This window comes from Myzus persicae, unplaced genomic scaffold (assembly GCF_001856785.1).
Source record: "Myzus persicae strain clone G006 unplaced genomic scaffold, MPER_G0061.0, whole genome shotgun sequence".
NCBI classification, from domain to species: Eukaryota; Metazoa; Arthropoda; class Insecta; order Hemiptera; family Aphididae; genus Myzus; species Myzus persicae.
Window position 1 is genome coordinate 718,754 of NW_019104144.1, and position 26,693 is coordinate 745,446.

The window sequence follows — 26,693 nt, forward strand, 5'->3', positions numbered from 1 at the left end:
TTATGATTATTCTGTACTGTATTCTGTATTTACTAGACTATGCCTAACATAATAGTTTTGCTCTTATATGATAAGTTTAATCGATTAAAATAATTTCCTGTTTTTGTGCAACTCATGCAATATGATAAAATTTGTTTTTTTCATTACTATTATATCATACTATTTTACTTGGGAATTTGAATTTTAAAATGTGTATTTTACGAATTTTACATTTATTATTAATATCTAAATCATAAATTTGAATTGTATTCTGAATAATAATTTCTAATATCATTAAATATAATATATATTTTAACGACAGTTTCTTATATTTTATACAATAGTCTCAATAATGGATAAGCATATCGTTTTTAAATAAGCTAAAATTGATAATAATAGTATAGTGTTCCAATGTAAAATAAGAAGACCATTTTGTGTACATTGTACTCGCATTGAAAAAAATTTTAATATTAAATTGTATATGTATTAGTTGACCACTGCACTGAAGCGTTTAATTTGTATACATTCAATGAATATTAATATGAAAAATATCAACATCATTATATAAACGCGGAATATGTCAAATTTATGTATTAATTTTTTTTATTTTATGTTAACCACAAAAATGCAATATCGAGGAGATCCACTTTTTAAGATGTGCTCTGCAATATCTGTATGCATAATATTATACTCGCATATACGTGTTCTATTTATCAAAATATAGATGATATATATTATATATGTAAATGTGTAAGCTTAATGTTACACAACATAATATAGGTACGTTTTTTTCGTACTTAAAAAAAAATATTAAAATGATTAATTCCATGGAAAGCCGGTTTTATTTTTAATACATTTCTGTATAATACCCATAAAATATTTTTAAATTGACATCATCAGGGCTTTATTTAACCTGAGTTACCTGTGATTAAACAAAATCCTATTATATGTAACATTTTGTATAATATAATATATTTATTGCTTGAAGTATTTATTGCTTGAAGACGCGTGAAGTTTTCATATACTAAAACAATATTTCATTAATAAATAATAATATTAATAATATTCAGGAATTAAAACATCCATGCAAGCTTACGATAAAAATATGTAAAACACGAGCATACCTTATAGGTACCTATATTACTATTTTATAGTAGGTATTATAGTATTATTCATCATAGTTAGGTAAATAACATTAGTTTATATATTATTTATTATTATTTTTAAAAATACACGTATCCCGATGTAAGTATTTATAATAAATGTAAATGGTAAAAATACCACAGTGAGCATATCACAAATAAAATTAAGAATAAGGTGTATTATATTATTGTTGAATATTATGGAAGTAAAGATAATGAAATTGAATTTTAAAATAGACGACATTGTGGGATTTTTTACTATTATGTAATATTTACCTATCTAGTATCTACTGTTAGTAGAGTGTGTTTAAATTTAATATTAAATTAATGAACAACACAAAATATTTTTGTTTTTGACAGAAAACCTACAACTTAATTTCTGAATCTGAGTTAAGTTTAAAATAGGTACATACTTTTATTGTAAATAAACCAAGAATTGTGGTTTCCAGTAAAAAAAAAAGAATGAAGGTAAATTGAGTGTATTTTTTTTAGTCTTACACTTTTTGAAGTTCCTAACTCATGAGATACTAATAATAAACCGTTTTTTAATTTAGTTGGTAATGGGTTATGTTTTCAATAATTATGTATTACTTCGTATTATATCATTTATTTTGACATTTAAATTGTCTTCAACAAAATATTTTACTTTAAACAATATATGGTAGTATACTACATTATAATTATTGACTTATTTATTTGAAGAAATTGTTTGAGCACAAGAAAACTATTTTAGCACTCTAAATCATACTATATTACTATTTATGCAGCAATATTCGTGTATAATATTCGATGTGACGATTAAGTTCCTTAAAATAGCGATTATTTACGAACTTAAGACTAGGTAGAATGTTCGGTTATCGGAATGATGTGTCACTGCAGTCTAGACAGTTGGCGATTTTAGACTCATTAACATGAGAAAGAATTAATAGCTTATATCAGCAGTTTCTACTTAAAGGGCAGTCATTTCGCTTTCAGTATTTAGTTTTTCTTTACTTCTTGTTCCGGCTGTTGGCGAATTACATCAGTCAAAATAAACTAGTTGTTTAGCTATATCAAAAATCACCATGATGTGTTTAAAAGTAAGTACATATTACTATTATTATTAATAGTAGTAGTATTCATTAAATAAGTATACATTTTTAATTTTTAATGTGTTTTAATATTTTGATTTTTTTGGAAAATCATTAACTTAATTTCAAAATGATAGCATGTATTAGGTAAATGTCTATAAGTTTGATGTACTGTAGTATTAGCTTGTGGAAATATTTGTACTTATAAATTATAAGTTTAACTCAGGTATAACATTGAATACTTCCCTAAAGTTCATATATATATACTGATTGGTTCATTCATCAGTTTTATTGTGAACAGAAAATAATTATATAATATGTAATAATTTCTTGTTTCCATGAAAAATATTTTTTTAATTACACGAAAATAATTAAAAGCGTATAATATAAAATTGTTATTTTTCGTAAAAATATTCAATAACATTAACATTTGATTTTCAAATGCTCAAAAAAAGGTATGTATTTTTGTGTAGGACATTTTTCTTAAATTATCATAAAAAAAAAATTATAGGAATCTTGTATTGGATTTTCAATTCTAAGGTATAAAAACCATATATTATACATTTTTATTTCCAAAATAATTTACAAATCGACGTTCATTTGACAAATTTTATAACAGCTTTCAAAAAAAAAAAGTGTCACCATGTATTTGATATATTTAAATTGCCAAACTAAAAATGTAGAGGAAACATCTATTTTAATTTAAAAATATTTTGACTAAAAAAAATTTCATCTTCAATTACTTAAAAAAAACTATAAAACATTTTAAATTTTAAATGCTTGTATAACTTAAACTAATTTAAAATTATTTTGAATACTTTAAAGTGTTAATTTTGTATAGAAAATAATAATATAAGTAATATTATGGAATATTTACTGTTTTAGTACTCTATAGATATTTTTTGATTTAAAACAAAATAATTATAAGAGTTTGAGGCGAGAAATCCTTAAATTATAATTTTGAATATCTAATTTAGTAAACTTCATGAATTTCAACTATAAAATAAATTGACTAATGTCGTCATTATTTTAACTCAAAAGTTTAAATATAAAAAGTAGGTAAAACTGTATTTTTATGCTTTTTAATTTCTGTAAGAACCACTTATGAGGAATCAACCTTTTATCAATAAATTGAGTTTTATTTAAAAATGCTGTTAGGCTAATTAACATAAATCAAGATAAAACTAAAAAAATGTGAACACTTTTAAATATGAATTGATCAAAAGGAACCAAAATATTATGAAAATGATATCATATCCAGAAAAATCTGATACAACTAATTATTATTGAAGATGATGATATTATTACTATCATACCAGGGCCCGTATTTATAGTCCCTAGTGGAACTTGTGGGTGGTAAATTTGAATGAACTTTTTTTATGTATTGAGCCAACATAATTATAACTTTAAAATTATGTAGAATTTTCTTTTTCTTATATATTGTGTAGAGATTCTTCCAAAGTTTATTTTAAGATATTCTGTCAAATCTATTTTTATACGAACAATTCTTTAGATAACAGATAACGACATTGTGTAGAATGCAACCCACAGCTAGCGCTGTTGTAACACACAACATAATAATAATAAAAAAGTTTATTTTACACTTACTTTATACCAATTTGATTATTGTTCTGAAGTTACTATAATAGTTAACAACATATTTTGACGTCGAACGTGCGTCAAATAACTATATATATAGGTACTACGTCCTTTTGTCCGTTCTATTATTCAAAAAAAATACTATATAATACCTCATCAACCAAAAACAGAAAATCGCAAACTTTGGAATGATATAACTTCTAAAATAATGATTTCTGTAATTTTTAAGCTATTTATAGACAATTGAAATCGTAGACTTAATTATGTTTCGATTTAAGTGTTGATATTTTTTGTAGTTTTTTCTTACAAAATCCGTCCACGTCATAAAATTGTGTAAATTATTTTGTGATTGAAAATTCACAAAATTTTTAATTTGTATACCTAGACTTGAAAATAGCATACAAGATTCTTATTTCAGAAATTTTAAAGTATCAAACATTTACGTAATTGACTGCATTGGATAGTAATACCTACTTCAATGAAAAATAACGATTTCTCATATTTGTTTGTACGTTTTTTCGGGCCAATGAAAAATTTAGATAAAAGTTTATATTTTCGTACAATTACAACTACATTTTATCTCTAATAAAAACAATATTATGTATATGATATTGTACCTATGTATATTTATTTATATTATTTTTTTTAGGCCATCGTGTTGGTATCTACTATTGTGTGTTTGATAAACGCCGAAATGATACCACTGAAAGAACGAATTTTTAAATGCAAACTCCTCCAGTTAAAAAAACATCATTCTATGCTAGAGAGTATTTTCCCATCAATCGTGGCTTCTCCGGTCGATTCTGCTGTTACCGGCGAGTATATCGTACCCGACGGAGTCACTACAGTTGGTACAGATCCGGCCCCGGTTCCTACCGCAGTACCTATAGCACCTCATCAAGAAGAGCAGAACCCACCCCCTCAGGAAGTTCAGTATCCGCAGCAGGAAGTTCAGCATCCACCGCAGGAAGTTCAGTATCCACCGCAGGAAGTTCAGCATCCACCGCAGGAAGTTCAGTATCCACCGCAGACAGTTCAGTATCCATCGCAACCGGAAATCCAGTATCCACTACAACCGGAAGTCCAGTACCCCGTGCCGCAACAAGAGGGACAGCCCACTGCAGCGCCCCCGCAGGAAGTGCAGAATCCGCCACAGCAACGACCGCTGTATCCACCGCAACACAACGTGCAGTATTATCCGCCTCAAAACGAAGGGCAATATTATCAGCCGCAAAACGAAGGGCAATATTATCAGCCGCAAAACGAGGGAGTGTATTATCCGCCGCCCAACTACCAGGGTTTTACTACCAACAACGTCCCATATAACTACCCCGTCTATGGACAAAACGTACTGAGGTCCGTGAAATCTCTCGACGGCCAAACGAATATGCTCCACCAACGTCCGTACAGATTAAATATGTTGGTTAGAAAGCCGATCACATACTACAACGCTCCACCTGTGTACGATCAGTACGCTGCTCCGCAATATAACTATGTATCACAAGCGCCAAGAACAGCTCAAGCCCTCACTGGATCAAAGTCAAAAACGACTTAATTATATTTTATACTTGCCTCACGTCCATTTTATATTTGTCATAATTATTACAATAATTATTGTAGCTTTTAGTATTATTATACAATATACATACATACCTATATAGCATGATGGTAAAATTGAAAAAATAAAGATGTGTTTCAATGATGACCAGGACAATACAATTATTCAATTATTCTACTCGTGGTATTATATTTTTTAATAAGAATGATACATTGAACCGAAACGTTCAAGTTTAAAATATTGAAGATACAAATTATTGTAAAACTCAATAAATCCATTGCCCGTTGTTCAGAATCTAAACTAAAATATAATTGAGTATACATAATATATTATGTATAAATTCCTAAATTATGATGATTTTGTATTAATATTTCAAATATTACGATATTTTAATGTGAATAACAATAAAAGTGTTACTGATGAGGGATTTTTTCCTAATGACATACAGAAAAAAATATTATAAAAATGTATGTTTTATTATTTATTGAAAAGGATATTACAACGTTTTTGGAGTTGTTCAGAAATATTGTTTTTAATCTGACAAAAATCAGTAGGTAACAAGTTTCCAACAATTTAGTTGTAGTTTAATTATTTATTAGTTATGTAAAATAATTTGTATAGTTTCCATTTGTTGTAGATATTATGTATAGTTTAATTTGAGGTTTCAGGAATTCGTATTAATGGCCCGATAACTAGTACTTTATCTTTCCTGATAAAAAATTACATTTTTTAATTGATAAATAAAAATAGTTTTAGAAAATGATCTGTATCAGTCACGGTTATTGATACTGATGTACTCGATATTAATATTTTTTTTATAATATATGATGCACAGGAGGTATTCTTAAAATGTCCATAATGAGATCCTACTCAACGATCCAAACAGCAGAATATATAAATACTATGTATGGAGAATGAATGATATTTTATTAACACTCCAAGGTTATATTATATAAATGGACTATCTATGTAAAAACTGGATTTTTCTTTTAAAAAATCAATTTACTCCTTCAAGGTAGGTACTCTTAAAAATATTCAAACTCGTTTTACTTATAAAATTCACCTCTTTTTTTTGCCAAATTTTAACCGTCTAAAAATTTAGACTAAACATTTTATGAGTGTAGTATTAGTAGTAGTATTTTTTCTATGCTAAGTGGTACTCAACACGCATATATGGCCCATTACGAATTTCTAAAATGAAATTTATTACTTAGTATTGCTGTATTATATCTGAAATATCAGAAAAGAGTCCAATATGTACATACAGTATACATACAGTGATATAACAATTAATAAACCTATACTAGGGAGTAGGTTCAAAATTCAAAATAGGTCCACGTAACTGGGAAGATGGCTATATAGCAATATATAAGCGCCAAAGGTGCAAAATTGGCATATCATTTAAGCCAAAACTTTTAGACCAAACTCCCTAATTTTTTTGGGAGGAGCGGACTTGAGCACTCTGCCTTAAATATTTTCTAGAAATGATATATGCTTAGTAATAAGTTCTGACTTTTGGATTGGAGGGACTTGGCCATAATTTAGGGCAGCTCAAAGTTCCCCCAAGCCATTCTCCCCTATTTTCGACAGTGACTAAGTACCTATACTAACAATATTATGTGAAACACAACATTTCTCACACACCATCGTTTTTTTTCTATCATCTCATTTTGGCGCATTGGGGAAGATATACCTACAATTATGATTAATTGTAATTTTTTACTTGGTAAAGCAGTATATTCTATAAGTAAAAATTTAAAAAATATATAAACACGATTTTTTTTTATAGATATCTATTCTTACTTAGAATTTAGGAGAAATTAGATATTGATTAAAATGGAGAATAACAATTTTACTTCTTTTGTTGTAATTTAAAAATATTATGTGTGGAGTGTGGGTAATTGTTACCTTTATAGCATATACTCAAGTATATAATATTATCATATTTTATACACACAATGACATTTTCAAATGTAACTTTTTTGACAAATATTAATTTAATCTACTGTATTACTAATGTCTAATAGTAAAATAATTTACATTAATAACAATAATAGTATAAAATATGTTTAGTAGTTTAGGCCATCTTCACTCAGAATCACTTTTCGTATAGGTACAATGATTGGATATCATCGAATTGAAATTTAACACATACATTATACAGTGACTCACACGAAACCTAATATACAACAGAGTGGTACCCGCACTTACCAACCTTATTTATTTTGTACGTTTATGTACCTGTATATATGACTTTCAAAGTATAAAATGCACAAAAATGTCGTTCAAAGACAACAAATAATGCGTTTATAGTTAAAATGCCTACGAATAGAAAAATGTGCAAAATTGAATTTAATAAAATATCTTCTTGTATGCCATACCAAACGTATTTACAATTTGGTCTGCAATTTTGCACCACTAAAGAAAAAAAATTAAATTTCATAAGCATCCTAAGTATTTCTAACCCCGCTATAATTACAATAATGATAATTTTGTGATTTAATTCTTGAGCTAATAATGGTTTAAGTACTTCATTATACGTATTATTATAATAATTGCAACACACGCGAGCGAAAATATTTATTTTATAGGTACGTTATATGATATAAGTATACTAGTAGCTATACTGCGCTATAGATGTGTTTTATTATGTTACCAATTTATTATTCAAATATAACAAAGTTTTTTTTTTCTGTGTTGTGAATTTTTAATGTGTATCAAACACCCACAAGCTAAAACCTCCAAGGTACATTACCCGAATGAAACCATTTCGATTTTTTTTTTTTTTTTTGTATAAAATCGTATTATCGAGCATGTTTTTGTTCCTACGCGACACATCTCCGGCCCGGCGGTCCATACCGGATTCTTATGGATTATATGAGATTCACCCAGCATCTTCCATAACAATGACTCAAGGTCGTCTGGATTCATCATGGTATACCTATGTATTTTATATTCACCCGTGGGGGTAAACACGACTATATATACTGCGAATACTTAAAGTTTAGCACACGCATTCGCAGCCGCATTAAGTCTTTAGCCGTTCACCTGGTCGTCTCATCTATACAAAACACACTCTACCGACAATGCAGGGGCCTAAGGTAAGTGTTTTTCATGACTACAAATTGTTAGGTACCTATACCTGCAACTGTGTGGTGTTCGTATAGTTTTTGGTCAAACGAAAACGAATTCTCCGCCGATCGCAATATCGTGTTTTTTGCGAATATCGTCGTCGAAACGCGTGTTAAATATCGATACGTTTTGTTTCCTTTCGAAATTCTAAATAAAATCTGGACACACCATTTCCTATTGATCTCATCGATTTCGCCCAAAACTATACAAACACTGCAGTTGGTCGATCTAGATAGGTAGCGACGTTTGCATTCGTCATTCGTCTCACCACGTGGTTTACTATCGTTAGTTTCAGACTGTGGGTTTGCTGTTCGCGGCTTTCGTCTGCTTGGCGCACTCCGCTGTAATCGACGAGCCGTCGGCTCCAGCCCAATACGACTTCAGCTACGCTGTCAACGATCCGACCACCGGTGACCAAAAGGACCAACAGGAATCGAGAAACGGCGACGACGTGACCGGTTACTACCGCACCCTGGACTCTGACGGTTTCTTGCGCACGGTCAGGTACAAGTCCGACGCCGTCAACGGATTCACCGCCGAAGTCGTCCGTGAGCCGGTCAGCGGCGCCGTCGCCGCCGTGCCGATCGTCGCTAAGGCCGCCACCGTCATCAAACCAGTGGTCGCCCCAGCCGTCGCCCCCGTCGTCCCGTACGTCGCACCTGTGCCGTACGTCGCCTCGCCGGCGCCTTACTACTTCGGTTCGTCCGGTTACCCGTACAACTACCAGCCGTACTCATACGGTTACCAACCGTACCCGTACGGAGCTGCTTACTCGCCGTACTCGTACGGAGCTGCTTACTCGCCGTACTCGTACGGTCAGTACGCTTACAACGGCCAATACGGCTCACCGATCGTCCGCAAGTAAAACGGGTGCCCGAAAAACGGGTACCGCCATGCGCGGTGTACATAACCACAACCGAAGCTCTTCGGCCGTTTCGCCGGTAGCGACGAGTCGCGGGCGTAGTATTAATTCCTTCGATATTGTATTTTCTTCTGTTTAAAAATTGTATCTCTTAATTATTGTGTTGTACCTTTACGATAATCATCATTGTATTGTCATGTAAACAAAAATAATCACATCGATCAATAAATTGTACGTGCAAGTACGTATTTGTTTCTGCTATATATACACACGAGGTTTTGCATTTGTTCGTTATTACCTTTATTACAATAGTTATTGCACCCCTATTATGGCACTTAGTTTATACGTTCGACCACATAATCGAACACTATTAAAATAACTATTACTCCGAACTTTATTCGTATATACCTAATAATATAAGGTATATTATTGTAATATTTATGTTATTTTTACAAAATCGTAAGTGTAATATTATATTTTATATATGCTACTTGTGGGTATCTATCAAATAGTATATATGTGAACAATTCCTCACGTGCATGTACCTCGGGGATCGCACAACGATCCTCACTGGGTTCAAACCCAAGTCCTCGCACATATTCGTTTCGTCGAGCCGAACCAACAAAGTCACGATTTGTGAATATTATACATTTTTACGCATTTAATATTATATGTATCATCTGATTCAATATTGTAAAAATTTTGAGTTTGGATTATTGTGTCGTATACCCACAACAATTTTGGTGTGAAATAGAGTAGGCATACGTCATGATTATACAACGTTTCGTAAATATACAAATAATTGCTCAGTATGCGGTGTACATAATCGTAAGCCTTAGTTCTATGAAAACATATTAAAGATACATTTTTTTTTCTTATGAGAGCGTTTAGTGAAAAATGATTTAAACACCTATGGTTTTTGAAAACTTACTGTTTTTACTTTGTTTTAAACCTGTTTTACTTCGTTTGAAAATAGTCTATTCGTTTTGCGAATAGAACTGCGATGATGGAACTTTTTATGAATTATATTTAAGTACGGTTTACAGATTTAAAAGTACCTACTTATCAAAAAGTACATAAATAATAAGAAAAAAAATAACTACCTACTTCTTATAAAAAACAAATAGAACTGTTGACTGTTGAGTATAATACAAAGAGAATAATGTGCAGTGCTCAAATAAAATTTTTTTTTTATTTGGACACTATATAATATATATTATATAGTTTACGAGTCTTCTATTATTAAACAATAGGACACTCTTAGGCTTAAAAAAAATTAGCGTCCCTCGCAATGATTGAACTTAATATTACCATCTACATCACTGCCCCTAACCCACAGTTTTCGAACTCGGATATGTACACGTAATGTCGTATGTGGTTATGTCTTGATACGTTTTAGTACTTATAAAATATAATTTGTAAATATTATTATAATAGAACAGCTATTAAAAAAAAATAAAACAAACCTAATAATATATTATATTTCCATAATGTCTACAATTTGTATACATAGTGATATAAGGATAATAGTCCTTAATATAAATCAATGTTATAAATAACCCTATCATAGGGTTCGCATAAATTATAAGATAAAATATTTAGTCGATATTATTTGTTACAATCGGACAGTTTTAATAAATTAATATTTATCACATTAATTTTTAAATCATTATGGCTTCTAAAGTTCTAATCCTATTATTAATATCTTTAGTTATCATATGTTTAGTAACACAGAAACCACTCGTTCGAATTTAAATTTATGAACATAAACATTTTCAATGTACATCCTTAACGATTTACATAAAAAGATCTATTCACATTTGAAAAAAAGTTTGTAGCACCACAACCATTTCTTAAATTGCAATGAAAATCGTCAAAATATTTTAAGTTATTGGCCTTACAAATTTCAATAATTATAATTTGAATAAATTAGTTATTAAAGAAAAACGAAGGGTTGTGTAATAATGCATGCTTAATGAAGCAACCTGTATATGACTGTAGTACACGGGAAATACATGAAATATATTATGTGACAAAGCGTATGAATAGAATTAACTGTAGTTATAATGAAGAAGCATTGGTACAATTTGAAATTTAAAAACCTTGGACGTGTAATAATATCAGCTGGAATTGACAAAAAACTCGGATAGCTGAAAGGGATGCAGGAATAGTTGTTGATGTTAATCTGAAGATGTATTACTTGACGTCTAGCCCGCTGTATCAAATCAAGTTAATTGTCTGTAAAAGTCAAAAGATTTATTTGTTTTAATAAGTTCTACAAATTTAACATTACAAATAAATCGATGGCTTAACTCGAATTATGTAATATTGATCATGTAATTATCCATTATACGATTATGGCCATCCCATCATTAAACGAAACATAAAAATAATATGTATTTGAATAAAAGCCAAATATTTGTATTTACAGGTTTTTCAAATATATATTCAAATATAGTTCACATTGCATTAGTCAACCTTGAATACTAATTACAGTTATAAACATTGATCTTTGTTTTACATTTTATTATGTCCCCATGATAATGAAATTCAAGAACATTTTTAAATTTAAGGTTTTTTTTTACTACCTATTTATAGATTGTGTAGGTTCTTTTTGCTAACTAAAAATACGTTTTATAAAATTAATACACCTATAAATTGTAATTAATTCATTCACTTCAAAACTAACTCTATAGAGTATACTCACAATGCGCATGTGTATATTTTAAATATTATCTTTGATATGATATCGTTAATCTATTTTTTTTAAATTTTGATTTAATCTTATTCTATTATTAGAGGTCAACAAACCATTCATTAAACTTAGGTTCAATAACTGTTTATGCATATTTGGGATTATCATTCCGTCCAAGGTTGATATGGTAGTGAAGTACAAATGTTTATTTTTTTTCTTATACTATTATCAACCATTATGTCTTATGATTGAAAAGATGATTTGCTAAATTGAGTGGACATTTAATATGTTATTAGTGTGAAAACTATTTTAAATTTATTTTTTGTTTTTTTGATTTTTTTTTATAAGTACTTAAAACTATTGATAGGTACTATACAAGTTGCAGCCCGTAAAGCACTACAACGAGAATAAATATAATGACTTTGATAATTTGTCATTCTCATATAATATTTGTATTTTTATAACAACCCAATAACTAACCAGGTATATGATTACAAATGTTAGGAAATCAATATTTGTATAACTATAATTCGTATTAATTTGTAAACAATATATGTGTTAAAGGAAAATTAGTTTTTTGATTACAATGAAACGTTTAATTAAAAATCATAGACATTTAAAACAATATTTAACCGCCGTAAAAGTAGTCGATGGTCTATATTTTTTAGTTTATTGCAAACAGAACACCTAACTGGAAAGTTTTTTCTTTTTATAAACGTTTTGTTATATAATTGAATATATTATTTCAAAAGAATAAAATTGTATGACTGCTCGAAAAATGTATTAGGTTTGTAAAATATATAGGTACCTACATGAAATTTATTTCAATTATCAAACTTATCCGATTGGCAATTGGTCAATTTTTATTTTCGTGTACTGCTTCCGGTTGTACGCCGACGCAATAACTTTCGATTGACTGAACGGAAACTTATTTACGAGTACCTAAATGCAATCTGTATAATGCATTATTATAATTATTACCTATTATAGTTAATATATTATAATATAATTATGTATTACACCACACCTAGGTACTATTATATGTTTTATGTATGACATTATTTATCATCGGAATGCTCACATTCAACGGTCGGAAAACCATGATGTGCAATATTCACATTTATAATTCGAGCGCATTTTATACATTTTTCAAAATTTTTATTTTTGAGGAACTAATCGTTTCTAAAAACCTATATCGGTCGATACCGCATAACATTTCCATACTGTTACTGTTGCGAAGGTCTAGTTTTCGCGTTTACATAATATAAGAAATTGTTATAACTTCTGCGTCGTTGCACAAGAAATTATTTATCATATTATGTATACACTGTACCGAGTGTTTCGATGTATTTGGTCCTCACTCGAACCCACCCCTACTAAACACTTTGAACATATAACTATTTGAATACTTTATAGAAACTAGGAACCCAGCTTAAAATACTTACGTAATGACGTAATTCATAAGTTAAATCTGTAAATATTGTTACCTAGTCTAAACGGCGAATGAATATAACAGTCACATTATAGTGTTTTGTTTTATTTTTTTCACTTTTGGTAAATCAATAATACTTATATAGATTTTAATAATCGCGTGGATCTGCACGTTGTATAGAATTTTAAACGCAAAAGTTACTGACGAGAAAAAATTCTATAGATCACGCTGTTTATTTATTATGGATATTGTAAATTATAATTAACGTAGTGTATATTAATTATTACCTATATACTTTTATACATACATTTTGTGCATGACACGAATCCGGAATTCACTCACCGGAAGTGGCTTGTATTGGATGTATAATAAGATGACAATATGACGGTTTACCTATGTATATTTTGTATTTGATTATATTGATTATTAGAAATATATAAATATATAGATACCATTATGTTGTTTGGTAAAAAAAATCCATATTGGGCAATTTTCAGGAATTTCCGGTACGAATATGCATTGATCATCCGAGGCTCAGTTTTTTCGTCAATTCTTCTTTAAAAATCACATAACGAAATCAGTTTGGTCACCTATTATGCTTTGAGTTCTTGAATTGCCAAACATATGAGGACATGAGATCGTAAATGCATTTCGTTTAAATGACGAGCCAAACGCATTCAAATAGTAATGTTAACTGACGTTGATCGCATGTTCGCATACAAAACAATTTCGTCGTATTTGAGTCGAAAGTCGTTGTTGAGAATTTTATCAAACTTGCTCCGTATAACCTTTATAAACGTATACGAACAAATATTTGGAACAAACCAACGCTTGAACAAATGTCAGCACTCGTAAGAGCTTTGTATACTGTACTATGTTCTTCAGCAGAAATAAGAAATTAACCGTATACCTTACGATTTACCTATTACCTATTAACTTACCTACTATCGATTTTCAGTTTTATATAAGTACGTGTAATAGGTACACTTTTTATTGTGGTTACTCAAAACACTGATAGCTCCACATACCTATTGTGTTTTTTTTTTTTTTTTAGATATCTTGGGTAAGAACCCATTTTTATTTTCTACTGTTTTCAGTATAACAGTTTTTTACATAATATACTTGCATATTATACGTCAATGATTTTATATTTATGTTTAAAAAGCATTAAGTTGGAACAATACAGCTGAACTCTGCGACTGCAGTAATAATACAATATATTTCTATACTCTTTACTCGGTGACCATCGAACACGGAACAACAATAATCGTCCCGGTCAGATCAGCCGTTTTCGAGTTTACCGTATACGAATAATTATCTATCATATATTATCTTGTAGAATTGTAAATTTTTAGATATTGTGTACCGAAACTTAAGTTAAATGTACACGCAATTCTTGTGCCGATCGAGTTGGCACGATTTTGGGGGAAATTCTGGGGCTGTAGTCGTTTACGTGACGGTCGCCGTATCTATGCCAAAATCGAATATTACGCAGCTGTTTGGACTAAGATTTTATGAACGGTATATCATCGGGCCCACCTAGGTGCATGTGCATCCGCTATGACTGCATTACGATTGCTGCACGTGCTATAGCAATAAGACGATATTTTATTCATGTGTGGGATTCGGGCACGTCTTGTCGTAGTTTACGAAAAATCCAGAGAAAAAAATTTCTCTAAAAATTAAGTAAAAAAAACGTAATTAGTACATTTATTTAAAAATTTACAAACGCTAACAAATAAAACAATATTGTCGACAAAAAAAAAAAATAAAACATAGGTACGTCATCATAATATTATAATGTAGCAATTGTCACTTTAATTAGGTTTACGAAAAAAAAAATCCAGGGTAATGTTTTTACTAAGCTTGCGACGTCTTGACACTTAAGTAAAAAATAAACTGTAATAATTGGGGATGCTCACAGTGATGCTGCTATACACAAGAAGATTTTTCTCGAACATATTTATTTTATAAAACCATTAAAACAATGAAAAGTCCTAACCATTGTGGTAGGTTAGAAATATTTAATTTATTGGCTTTTTTTTAAGGGGTCTAGTTGCGGAGGGGATGAGTCATATCTTGTTTTGACGGTTTTATTTTTGTACCTTGAATGGGCATTTCATATTAAAAAGTAGGGCTTTTATATTACATAAATATGCGTATTCTAATATTTAAAAGTAAGTACCTATTTAAAATATACTGAAATGTGTGATTTGACGTAAATAACTGGGGGCTGGGGGAAAGGAGCAAATAATTGTAAGTCTTAGACTTAAATATTTTCATATTTTTATATCATTATAAGTGTTCAGGCACTTTATTTACATACAATCACTGTAGGCGGTGGATATAGTCACTTTGCGCGTGCGCTCACGTGTGGTGTTTGTGTGCTGCGCAGGACGTCGTCAATTATAATGGTGTTGTTGTTGTTGTTGATGTTGTTGTTGTGGTTGTTGTTGTGGTTGGTGGTGGTGATAGTTGAATGTACCGACATCGAAGTTCGGTTTCTTGCGGTCCACCACGGCGTTGAACCCGTGGTGCTTGTCCGCCGTATACTTCACCGTCCGGATGGTGCCGTCCGGTTCCACCAGCGTGTAGAACCCCGTGACCACGTCGCCTGTCCTCGTCTCGTGCTGGCTCTTCACGTCGCCCGTGTGCGGGTCGTGCACGTCGTAGTGGAACGAATAGTGCACCGGCTCGTGTTGGCCCTCGTGTTCCTCCTGCGCCTGTGCGTGATGGTTGTACGTCGGTTGCGGGTAGCCGTTGCCGTCGTTGTACGACTGCAGTCCGTGGCCGCCTAACGACTGTGTCTGTTGGTATTCGCCGTACGGCAAACACTGCGACCACGCGACCATACCCAGCAAAACGCACGACTGTGAAATACGTGACGTCTATATAATATTATACTCAATGGTCTCGGTGACTTGGCCGAGTAATTCATCACTCACCCCCCCCCCCCCCCCCATGTGTCTTTGTCCATTTCCCAAAACAAGTTGGTGACTAAATTTACCAACTTCTAAACTGCAGGGTATTTCCTATATTATAATATGTACTTAGGTACTGTAAAATCCACTCAAATTATCGTTACGGTCTGATTGTCATAACGGAAGTATCCTCCAAAGCAAGCTCGAGTATAGGAGACTCAAGTATTCTTACAACTTTAAAATGGATACGTTTATGGTTCTATTGTTATCGTAATTTTTTTTGAAAAATAGTGAAACAGTTCCTATATATATATATTCCTTGGATCGCTAACACTTTTTACTGGAATTTAAGCGATTCAACTTGTGTTACTGTATTGTATTATGCATAGATGTCGAAGTTAACTTTAAAGAAAAAAACAACCAAAAAAATGTTCGCGATTTGTTCGGTAAAACGAATACGGGTAAAACCAAGTCTAGCCTCATATAATATATGTATGCGTTTTCTGTTTACGATTTGAATAATTTATTATTATACTATTATTATTATAAAACTATAAAATCACTTACCGCAATAACTGCAGAGCCCTTCATGTTTTGTCTGGCGGACGAAACTCGAACAGTACTTCTGTCCAAATGAGACCTATCCCCGATGGTTCGACTATTTAAGTCACATGGTACCGGAAGATTTTTCGGTGAAAACCGCTCATTATTGCTATTATCTTTATATTACAATGATGTACGCAACCGGGCAACACGCCTACGTGAATATAATGTAATATATAGCATAACGCGTGCACATCGCACGAATTTTATTAATAAACGACACGGTACGCCGACCCTGGCGACCATAATTTATAAGACATTCAATTGTATGTAGAGTTTGTACAATGTGCATATAGGCAGCGTGAACATGTACGATTTAATTATCCCGCGAAACTGCAGTGCGCAGAGTTTGCATATAAGTATAGTGAAGACGTAAATATTCACGTACATACTACATGGTGATCTGTTCAACTTGGCTGCGCTTTAACAGTTAGCTTTTGTACCGAAAGAAATGTTCTCGTATAGAGCTATAGACGTTTTAAAATTCGCTACTTTCGAATAAGAAAAATAATTTATTTTAGGGTATTTTTAGGTTTTCCAATAACATGATGAGCTGATGCGCAGATTTAGTTGGTAAACTTTTATTCGACAGCCGATATAAATACACTGTTGCTTTTAGATACTAAAGTAATTTTGCGACTTCTAATATTATGATATTTGATAGGTCGTCATTAAAAAAACACTATTATAAAATATTGGATCTTTTTGAAAAATGTTATATATTTTTGTAATAATAAATTATAAGAATACTTGAAGTTACATAAAAAATAAATTTTAAAAAAACCCAATAATTAACTTGGATTTACCCTGGATGGATCACCCTGTACATTACTATTTACTATATCGTTAGGTAGTATGCACGCATAATATGTTTCTGTGCCTATAAAATATGTTTCGAGCACTTAACTCGCGGTGACATGTTATTATTGTTGTTACGGATTCACGTTGGATAAATAGACTAGAAACGCGTTTGCAAAAAATGTTGTATTATTGTAATAATGGAAATGTTATCACGCTTTCCTCGTCACTTTTCATTGTTCGTGCTTCCTCGTCGTCGTCGGTCCGTTTTCATTTGATGTGCTCCGACGACCGATGAGAAAGATCATCTGCGACCGTCTACCAGGTTATATTAACCACCAGGTTTTCTGTGATACTGCAGCGATCCGTTGTTAAGTATTCCTAAATTAATGATAATACATAATATATATATTTAACAAAAATATGTTAATAATATGAATTGCTTATAACAAACGCTGAATTTGTGAGTATAATTTATGTTATTTTTATTTCGATGTATTTAAAATTTTTTTTTTTCAAGTTCATATTTTTAAGCAGAATTTTAAGTAAAAATACTTTATTATCCAAGACCTTTTGTTCTTAGTTTTTACCCACTATAGATGATTCTGATTTTTCACTGTAGTATTATTATTATATTATTATTGTGTTTGGCTTCGGTCACATACGTGTTCTGAGTGTCAGCACCGGCCGGTGTCGCTAGTACCCAAATGGGTGACCACTCGGGTTCTTAGTGAAAAATCCTTGTCCCACATACTCGTATTCCGAACAAACCGTGCCCTCCTCCACACTAAAAACCGGCTAATAACCATGCAGTGTATGCCATGAATAAAAAAGATAAATAAATATTATTGTTGTAATTGTAAATCTACAACGGGATATCTTTAATATTATCGTTTCATCGAGAATATTGTTGTATTTTCAAGAAGGTAAATTATTTTTTTTACAAAAATACAACGTTATCTACTAAATTACTTATACTTATATACTACTTAAACTAATTAAAATTTCCTAAACAAATTGGGGTTGTACTGAAAAAAAATATTTAATGTTTATTTAAAAAATATATATATTCAAGCATTTTAATCTGTATACTCATAAATTTCACTCGAAAAGCATAAGTCAATGAAACTTTTATTACATTTCGTGGTACAGTATTAATGCAATCTATTTATCTTTATCAAGATATATCAGAATTTTTTTTTTTTGAGATCCTCTCAATGTATATTCCTGTGAATCTATAATGTACTTGTAACGTATATGAGATTGTGTGAAGTTGGCGGGAGAATAAAAAGCACTCATTTCCGATATATCACTAATTTTTGTGCTCAATTAGTACTTTCAGTATGTTCAAAAATAAAAGTTAGTGCTGTCTCCAAACCAGACTTGTCCGGAGTTATTGCTTTCCTGGATATAAATCGTCATAAAAAAGTTATGTAATTGTATTAAACTAATTAATTACTATAATTAAATACCAAGCTCCTTATCGTGGTTATTTGAGTTTATACCGTTATAAATTAATAGATATATGGTGTAGAATGTAGATAGTGCAGCAGCATGCATATTATATAATAATTATTATATTCATGTAACAATGCTATAGTATGCTTATTTTTACATTACAATCTGTACAATTTAAATGAGATACGAATGATACGATCATAATTATACATAATATATCATATGCAAGTGAATCGTTTTTATAGTGTTCATCGTTCTTTCGAATAAATTGTACTTATATACTTAATGTATATACGTTGCATAAAATATATTAATGCAATTACAGCAAAATTCTATGTTCAGCTTATAAAATATAAATTGTCACGTTATTATACGATAGGTATATATTTTGATTTACGGTTTATATAAGCTGGTTGAACTCTGTCTGTTTGTAGCTGTATAAAATCTTTTAAACAATCTTTGATCAAAATATGTCTTATATTAGCACGAAATAAATACTAAATGTATGTCCTGTTTTGTCTTTTTTTTATTTCACGTATGATTTGCCTCTGAAATTTTTATTTACGTTTATCTTGACTTTAGTTTTGATTCTTTTTATGTTTCTTAGAATCTTAGACAGTATAATATGTATTAAAACTACGGAATCATAAATTCATTTTACGTAATTATTATATTTTTATTAAATATTCTATGAAATTTACATTTACCTGTATACAATATAATATTATAATACGTATATGTTGCTCCTCTGACCTCTTATTGTTTGTCTTATATAGTTGTATCAATATCCGTCAATCATTTACATTGACGTTCATATTTTTATTTGGTTAGGTTTGTAATTCAGGCTTCAGCTCTACACAGTTTGATGTGTAAATATAAATAATACATAGGATTGGACTCTATACGATGAGCATATCCTGATGTATTATATTTTGTTATTTGGTGCCCATATTATTGACATTAATTTTATAAATTATTAATATTGATTTGTGAAACTTAATAGCTTTACTATGTAGAGTTGGCACGTATGGCGACGTAATTATAATTGTGCACGTTATAGTTTTATAAATACAAAATAAGAACTATACCTATAACAAACTACTTAAAGATGTATGCCTTTTATGAGATGTATGCCAAGATGAAACTTCGAGGAAATCAACTTTTTAAATTATGCTCTCAAATTTATTTGACACTTGTTCGCATAATATTTTATAAATATTATGTGTTCTCTGTACTAGCATATAGTTTATACAAATAATTAATAAAATATATTAACATAAACATGTTTTGGGGCTGGCTACTACTTTTATATTAAAATATAGAATTGTTTATCAAGAAAACGTGTTTACTAAATATTTAGTGCATATTATGTGGGTGCTGAACAATTCGTTTGCCAATTTAAATCAAGTATGGTGAACACATCAGTTTTGTTTATGGTGTAATATGACATTTCTAACTATTGCGTTTAATCTTGATTATATATTTTAATCAGGTAAATGTAATTTACTAAACGAACCTGTGATTGTATCCAAATTTTTAAGTATCTTGTTTCCTTCATGTCATTCACTGACCTTTTCATAATTATACTAAATCTTTAACTTATTGTACCCCCTAGTACAGATTGTAAATATTCATTTAAATAAACGATTTAAAAAAAAAAAGTATCTTGTTATTTCAAACTTTATCATAGCACGCATATATTTTATTGGATGTAATAATATTAACTCCATATTTCTAACTCAGCTATGCTAGTATAGGTTGGTGAATCGATAAAAAAAGTATTTGTTCCTAATATATGAGGGACACGGCCACGCGGGTAATAAAATTAAAACATTTTATTTAAAATACATAAATACTGTATATCGAATTTAAATATACATATCATTTTATAAAATAGCTATATTTTATCACATTAAATTAATTCGTAATTGTACACTAGACATGAAACTATATAGTATATAATAGCAACATTCATACGCTCTATATATAATGTATTTGTTCTAATTTTTAATCATTCTTTGAGGTAAAAAAATATGTTTTACTTGAAATCATACATTTTTTAAATAGCTCATGGTGATTGTATACCTATAAGTTATTGCAATAAAAGACAATCGAAAATTGAAATGCATTTTATAAGATGTGAACGAATTGGTTTACATATAGTGTAGGTCAATGTGAAAATCCCTTATTTTATATTTTACGACGTATATTATTAGTTAAGTGCATTTTCAATGTATTTTAATAATAAACCAAGGTTTGGCAAGGTTAATAATACTAGATCAGTAATTAAACATTTAATTATTAATACATTTAGTTGACAATTTATGGTTGTTTGTATGCGTTTTAATGAAAAAGCCTTTGGGGATATTTGACCGCCAAGTTTCTTTGTCATATCACGTATGGTTGGCGAAACATTAAAAACTACTACACATAAGCTAATGCGCCGTGTAAATATACATATTGATTAAAAAAATATTATAATATAGTATTGTATTAAACTCACCCCGAGGCCTTTAGCGCGAAAGTCAATTTTCTCGGGCTAGCGCTATTTAGCAATAATTATAACTACATCAGCTTTGTCTTGCGGATATTATGCGATACCCGTGCACCGCATAATATGTTATATACTTATATTATGTACGTCACTATTTGAAAAATGTGCAACGTGTGTTCTCAAACGATTTATAATAATATCAACTATCGGTTTTTATTCCTGACGAGAAAAAATCGGAACTCACGAGATTGGGAACGATTATTTATTGATCCTTCGAGTTTGATTTCGAACCGTGACTTTGTTCAAATCTAACGGACATCGATTGTTTCTGTGCTTGGAACGACTAAAATGTGCAGATAGCCATGTCGAATCCTAATGCGACACACTCATCCGTGGAAAGACTGGTGGGTGCACATATGTACTCGTAATTAGATCGGCTCGAGTGTATACCTATACAATTCCTGGCTTGATTTCGTCTATCCAACAACCACTATGTGTGATGCCCCGGACCTATAAGTGTACCAGAAATATACAGTATTGTACCAATGAAATCGTATTACAATGCGGCGGTAGTAAGCCCATTAAGACTTTTTGGCAAGTGTAAGTTATTATAACGTTAGATTTTAATTGCTAAGTCTGCCGGTAAAATTGAAATAATATATCATGTTGTCGCGTCGGAGATAAATCTAAGTTTTGTAATTTATTACACTTGAACAGCGTTAGAAATCGGCGGACCAGGACAAGTTGAAGACTATAACACTCGACGACAACATCGACCTGCACTGTCGGCGGCGCTTGTCGTCAATTTAACATTATATCAATAAAAAAAAAAACCCCTACATGGGACGCGGTAGAATAAAAAAAAAACGGACGACAGGTGCAGCGTTCCGACCGCGACTGACGGGCCATATATCATATTATTATTATTATATTATCATAGCGAACGCGAGTAGAGTATATAGCGTGTAATATGCTTTTTCTAAACCGTCTGGACGAAATCCACTTTGGCAAACGTTATAATTGAATTTATGTTTTCTTGTCGATCGAAATCGCATTGTTACGGCACCTATCTCTCTGGTCAGCGCTGCAGCGTATATAGTTGACGACATATTATTATTATTATTATCTACTATTGTTACCGTATACCCGCTGAAGAAACGGACACGCGCAACAATAATTACGATCGCGAACATACATACCTACTGCACATGTACAACGTTAAAATATGCATAATACGTGATGGACATACAATCCGAAGGGGCGTTTTCTATTTCGGAGTTTCGCAACCTATTCCGTCTCACGCGCTCGTTACGATAATATGACGACCACCGCCGCGTCTCGATGAAGACCCTCGCACATGATCTTGAACCACTTAAATCGTAGTACCATAGATTATATCGGGGTCGCCGTTTATCCGGATGCAATATGCTGGATACTTGGTTTTTTCGGGGACTGTTATCGCCCCTCCCGCTCCCCCGACCACCAACATCGCAACCGCGCTGTCCGGGCCCAGGATAATTATGTTGTACGCGAGGGAGTCGTTGATACTCCATAGGTATGAGGTATAATTTAATATCATCATAATCGTTATCATCACGATTTATCATTGATCATCGTTGGCTGCAGTGCGACTAGGAAAGAAAAAGGGGGAGCTAGACTAGGCCACTAGAGTTTGGCAATGTCCGGGAACGTAACTTGGTGGGAATTCCCGAGAATATCGAATTAACAATCAAGAATAATATTATAATACTGTTAATTAGTCAATTGGGTAATTCAATTCGATATTCATTTTGATTTTCTCAAATACAGGTATACCGCATCCAGTTCATAGGTTATGAATTTAATATGGTGAAAACAAACTACTTTAGTTGTTATTTTCATTTATTCGTTCATACTTTTATAAAAAAACAAACACATCATGGTAAAATCGACTCGCTCAGAACCTAATTAAACAAACGTTTAACATTTTAAAAATGGTATATATTCTTGTGAGTATATAGGTCCAATATGATTGATCACAATATTTTCAACTATATTTTCTAAGAGCTCTAAATTGTTTTTAAAATATACAGCGAATGCTATGACAAGATACAGGTATCGTGTGTATTGTATAGGTATTACTTTTAGATATGAATATTAATACCTATCTATACTACGGTAGTTTTAAAATGAGATGCTTATAAAATATTTAAGTTATTGTTAGGAGAGATCCTATAAGTGCGCATATACATATTTTATAAGCTAACTAATAAACGAGAAAAGCGAGCCTTAAACAATCTTAGACTTGGACTCTAAGATAAACATTGTCTATACAGTCCACGTATAGATCATCTCTGCGTTCACTCCCGGCCATAAAGTATGATAATAATGTGTGTTGTACAATGAGCAGCTGCTGCTGTCTGGTTTTGTTATTTCTCGAACCAATTACTGAAAGATTTATGCCGACAAATGTCAACCGCGGCAACGGGTTGATAACGATAACATTGTGACGATGACTAATAAACACGCGCACATATAACACGTATTGTGGCACGCTTGTTCGTCAAAAATATATTATTCGTCGCGTCTAAGTCTCCCCGAGGATGGCGACGACGTGCGGGTCTGCAGGACGATTTTCGTCGCGTCCTTCCAAGGACGATGACGACTGACTCCCACGCGGAGGTTTCACTTTCGCCACGTACACGCCTCGGTCGGTCTGGCCGTATAGGTATATGGATCGGATTGGACTCGGACCAAGACACGATGACCCGCATAAAATTATGCTCGCCGGACATTGTCGCGTCTACACCATTATTATAAAGAACCGTATATCGTACCGCAGAGCCATCGCCGGGGCTGATAAGGCATTCTGGTCGCGCGGCCACGTCTCCGTTACGACACGGGCCCCCTCCCCTCACCCAGTTGGCGAACGGCCCCTGTCCAGTGACACCCGCGGGTGGGTGTCGCATTATTCGATCATCGAATCCGCGGTGTAGGGGCACGCCGAAATGGACGCATTGTGGGGGCATCTCCGGGCTACTATATAACGGTCGCCGGTGACCAGTGTCAATCACATCCAATTCGACTCTCAAGTCCATCCGGCAATATCCGATAGACAACCAGCTCAGTCGTCGCCAACAGCACAACAAATCACCGAAGAAATGGCATTCATCAAGGTAAGTTATATTTATTATAGTATAACGACATTTATTAAGACGCCTTACGGCCGCCGACGGACAGCGTCGTCCTCGTCTGTCGGCGTGCCATTCATAATATCATAAATATCTAATCGATTTGTTTTCCTCGCCGCAGTCTTCATTGGTCTTGGCCGTCGTGGCAGCCGTGGGCCGTTGCGAACCTGGCTTGGTTCCCGCCGTCGCCCCATCCCCATACGCCTATCCAGGACTGTTGCCGTACTCGGCCGCACCCGCCGCTTACCCATACTCGGCCGCACCAGGTGCTTACCCGTACGCCGCTTACCCGTTCAGAGCGCCGCTCCTGCCGGCCGCCTCCCGCGCCGTGGCGTCCCCGCTGCAAGCGTTCCCGGCCCCGGCCGCTCGCTTCGCCGCCGCCCCGTTCCCAGCCGCCGCACCTCTGGTCCGCGCCGCCGCACCGTTGCCCGTGGCCGCCGCACCGTTGCCAGTGGCCGCCGCGCCCGCTGTGGCCAAGCTCGACTTCACCGACGCCTACCCGCAATACCAGTTCGCGTACACGGTCCGGGACTCGCTGACCGGTGACGCCAAGGACCAAGAGGAAGTACGCGACGGCGATGTCGTCAAGGGCCGATACAGCTTGATCGAACCCGACGGCAGCCGCAGGACCGTCAACTATTACGCCGACGACGTCAACGGATTCAACGCGGTCGTCCAAAAGGACGTGCCAGTGGTGGCCCCGGCCGTCGCCCCCGCCGTAGTGGTATAATATGACTGACGCCGTACACGATCATCGCCGCCACTGACTCCGCCGGACATAATCTCCATTTATATATTACGTGTATTTTTATTTTATGTTTGTGTTTTCTTTTTGTACATAACTATTTCCTCGCTGTTACCTATATTGTATTTTCTTCTATTATTTCAAGGCAATAAATAAAGTTTCTAACTCTTAAACATATTTTACATATTACTTCTGCGTACATTTCTTTGTATATAACACGGTTAGGTACACCCTCTGTACTTATAACCATGTGGGTGGTTAATATATCTATGGTCAGTGCATATGATAGCTCTGCGAACCACTAAGTCTATATTGGGACTTCAAGTTCAAACCACCATACCAATACTCTGGAGTATACGTCAACAACAATCATTCTGACAACATTTTTGCTGACGTATTATTGTTCTTGCGGATGCTCATCTGCCATCGGTGGTTGATGACGTTTTACGCGTAAGTGAGAGTTTGGAGGATCAATCCCTCCATACATATAATAATGGTGTAAACCTACTCAAAAACATTTTAGAAAGAAATTAAAGTACCTGATTGGAAATTTACTATATTGAGCGTTACAGGTATAAGAAAAACAAATTAAATACGATATTTATTAAACTTTGAGTGATGAATATTACGACTTGCGAGTATGTATATGACATTATATTATTTACCATAATATATAGACGCAGAATCTCGACGATTCGTGTCATATAGGTCATACTAGTAATATTACTTATTTAACCATTCACGATCCACCCTAAACATGAGTATATACGTATTGTAATATAGGTACTCTTCTAACTCTGTAAAGGATACTTGTTTCGACAGATGATAAGGCATATTAACTTTTTCTGCACAAATTAAGTGAATACAATTCTGATAAAAATCTGATTATAATTATTGTTTAAGTATAATACCTTTAACTCTTTGTGTATTGTGTTCATATTGAATGATATACAATAATATTTGGTATCAGAAATTCAAGTCATTGTTGCTACTTTTATAGTACCTGTGGACTGATCAAAATCCTACCCCCTCCCC

General features: G+C 32.7%; 5 protein-coding genes across 7 annotated transcripts in view; 4 read left to right on the forward strand and 1 right to left on the reverse strand.

Annotated features, from left to right (window-relative positions):
- Positions 1-26,693, forward strand: part of LOC111039223 (neurobeachin-like protein 1) — a 113,970-nt gene that overhangs the window by 75,426 nt on the left and 11,851 nt on the right. The gene's annotated exons all lie outside the window — the stretch shown is intronic.
- Positions 2,073-5,525, forward strand: LOC111039226 (calcium-binding protein P-like). Its single transcript, XM_022322612.1, has 2 exons — positions 2,073-2,200; positions 4,440-5,525. Exons 1-2 carry the CDS (start codon positions 2,186-2,188, stop codon positions 5,343-5,345), a joined length of 921 nt encoding a protein of 306 aa, XP_022178304.1. The 5' UTR covers positions 2,073-2,185; the 3' UTR covers positions 5,346-5,525.
- Positions 8,319-9,609, forward strand: LOC111039230 (larval cuticle protein A2B-like). Its single transcript, XM_022322618.1, has 2 exons — positions 8,319-8,449; positions 8,776-9,609. The coding sequence occupies exons 1-2, from the start codon at positions 8,435-8,437 to the stop codon at positions 9,343-9,345; spliced, it is 585 nt and encodes a 194-aa protein (XP_022178310.1). The 5' UTR covers positions 8,319-8,434; the 3' UTR covers positions 9,346-9,609.
- Positions 15,739-17,159, reverse strand: LOC111039233 (cuticle protein 8-like). The gene is made up of 2 exons (XM_022322621.1): positions 16,958-17,159; positions 15,739-16,339 (listed from the first exon to the last, which is right to left on the reverse strand). The coding sequence occupies exons 1-2, from the start codon at positions 16,979-16,981 to the stop codon at positions 15,872-15,874; spliced, it is 492 nt and encodes a 163-aa protein (XP_022178313.1). The 5' UTR covers positions 16,982-17,159; the 3' UTR covers positions 15,739-15,871.
- Positions 24,764-25,847, forward strand: LOC111039229 (larval cuticle protein A3A). The gene is made up of 2 exons (XM_022322617.1): positions 24,764-24,898; positions 25,035-25,847. Exons 1-2 carry the CDS (start codon positions 24,884-24,886, stop codon positions 25,641-25,643), a joined length of 624 nt encoding a protein of 207 aa, XP_022178309.1. The 5' UTR covers positions 24,764-24,883; the 3' UTR covers positions 25,644-25,847.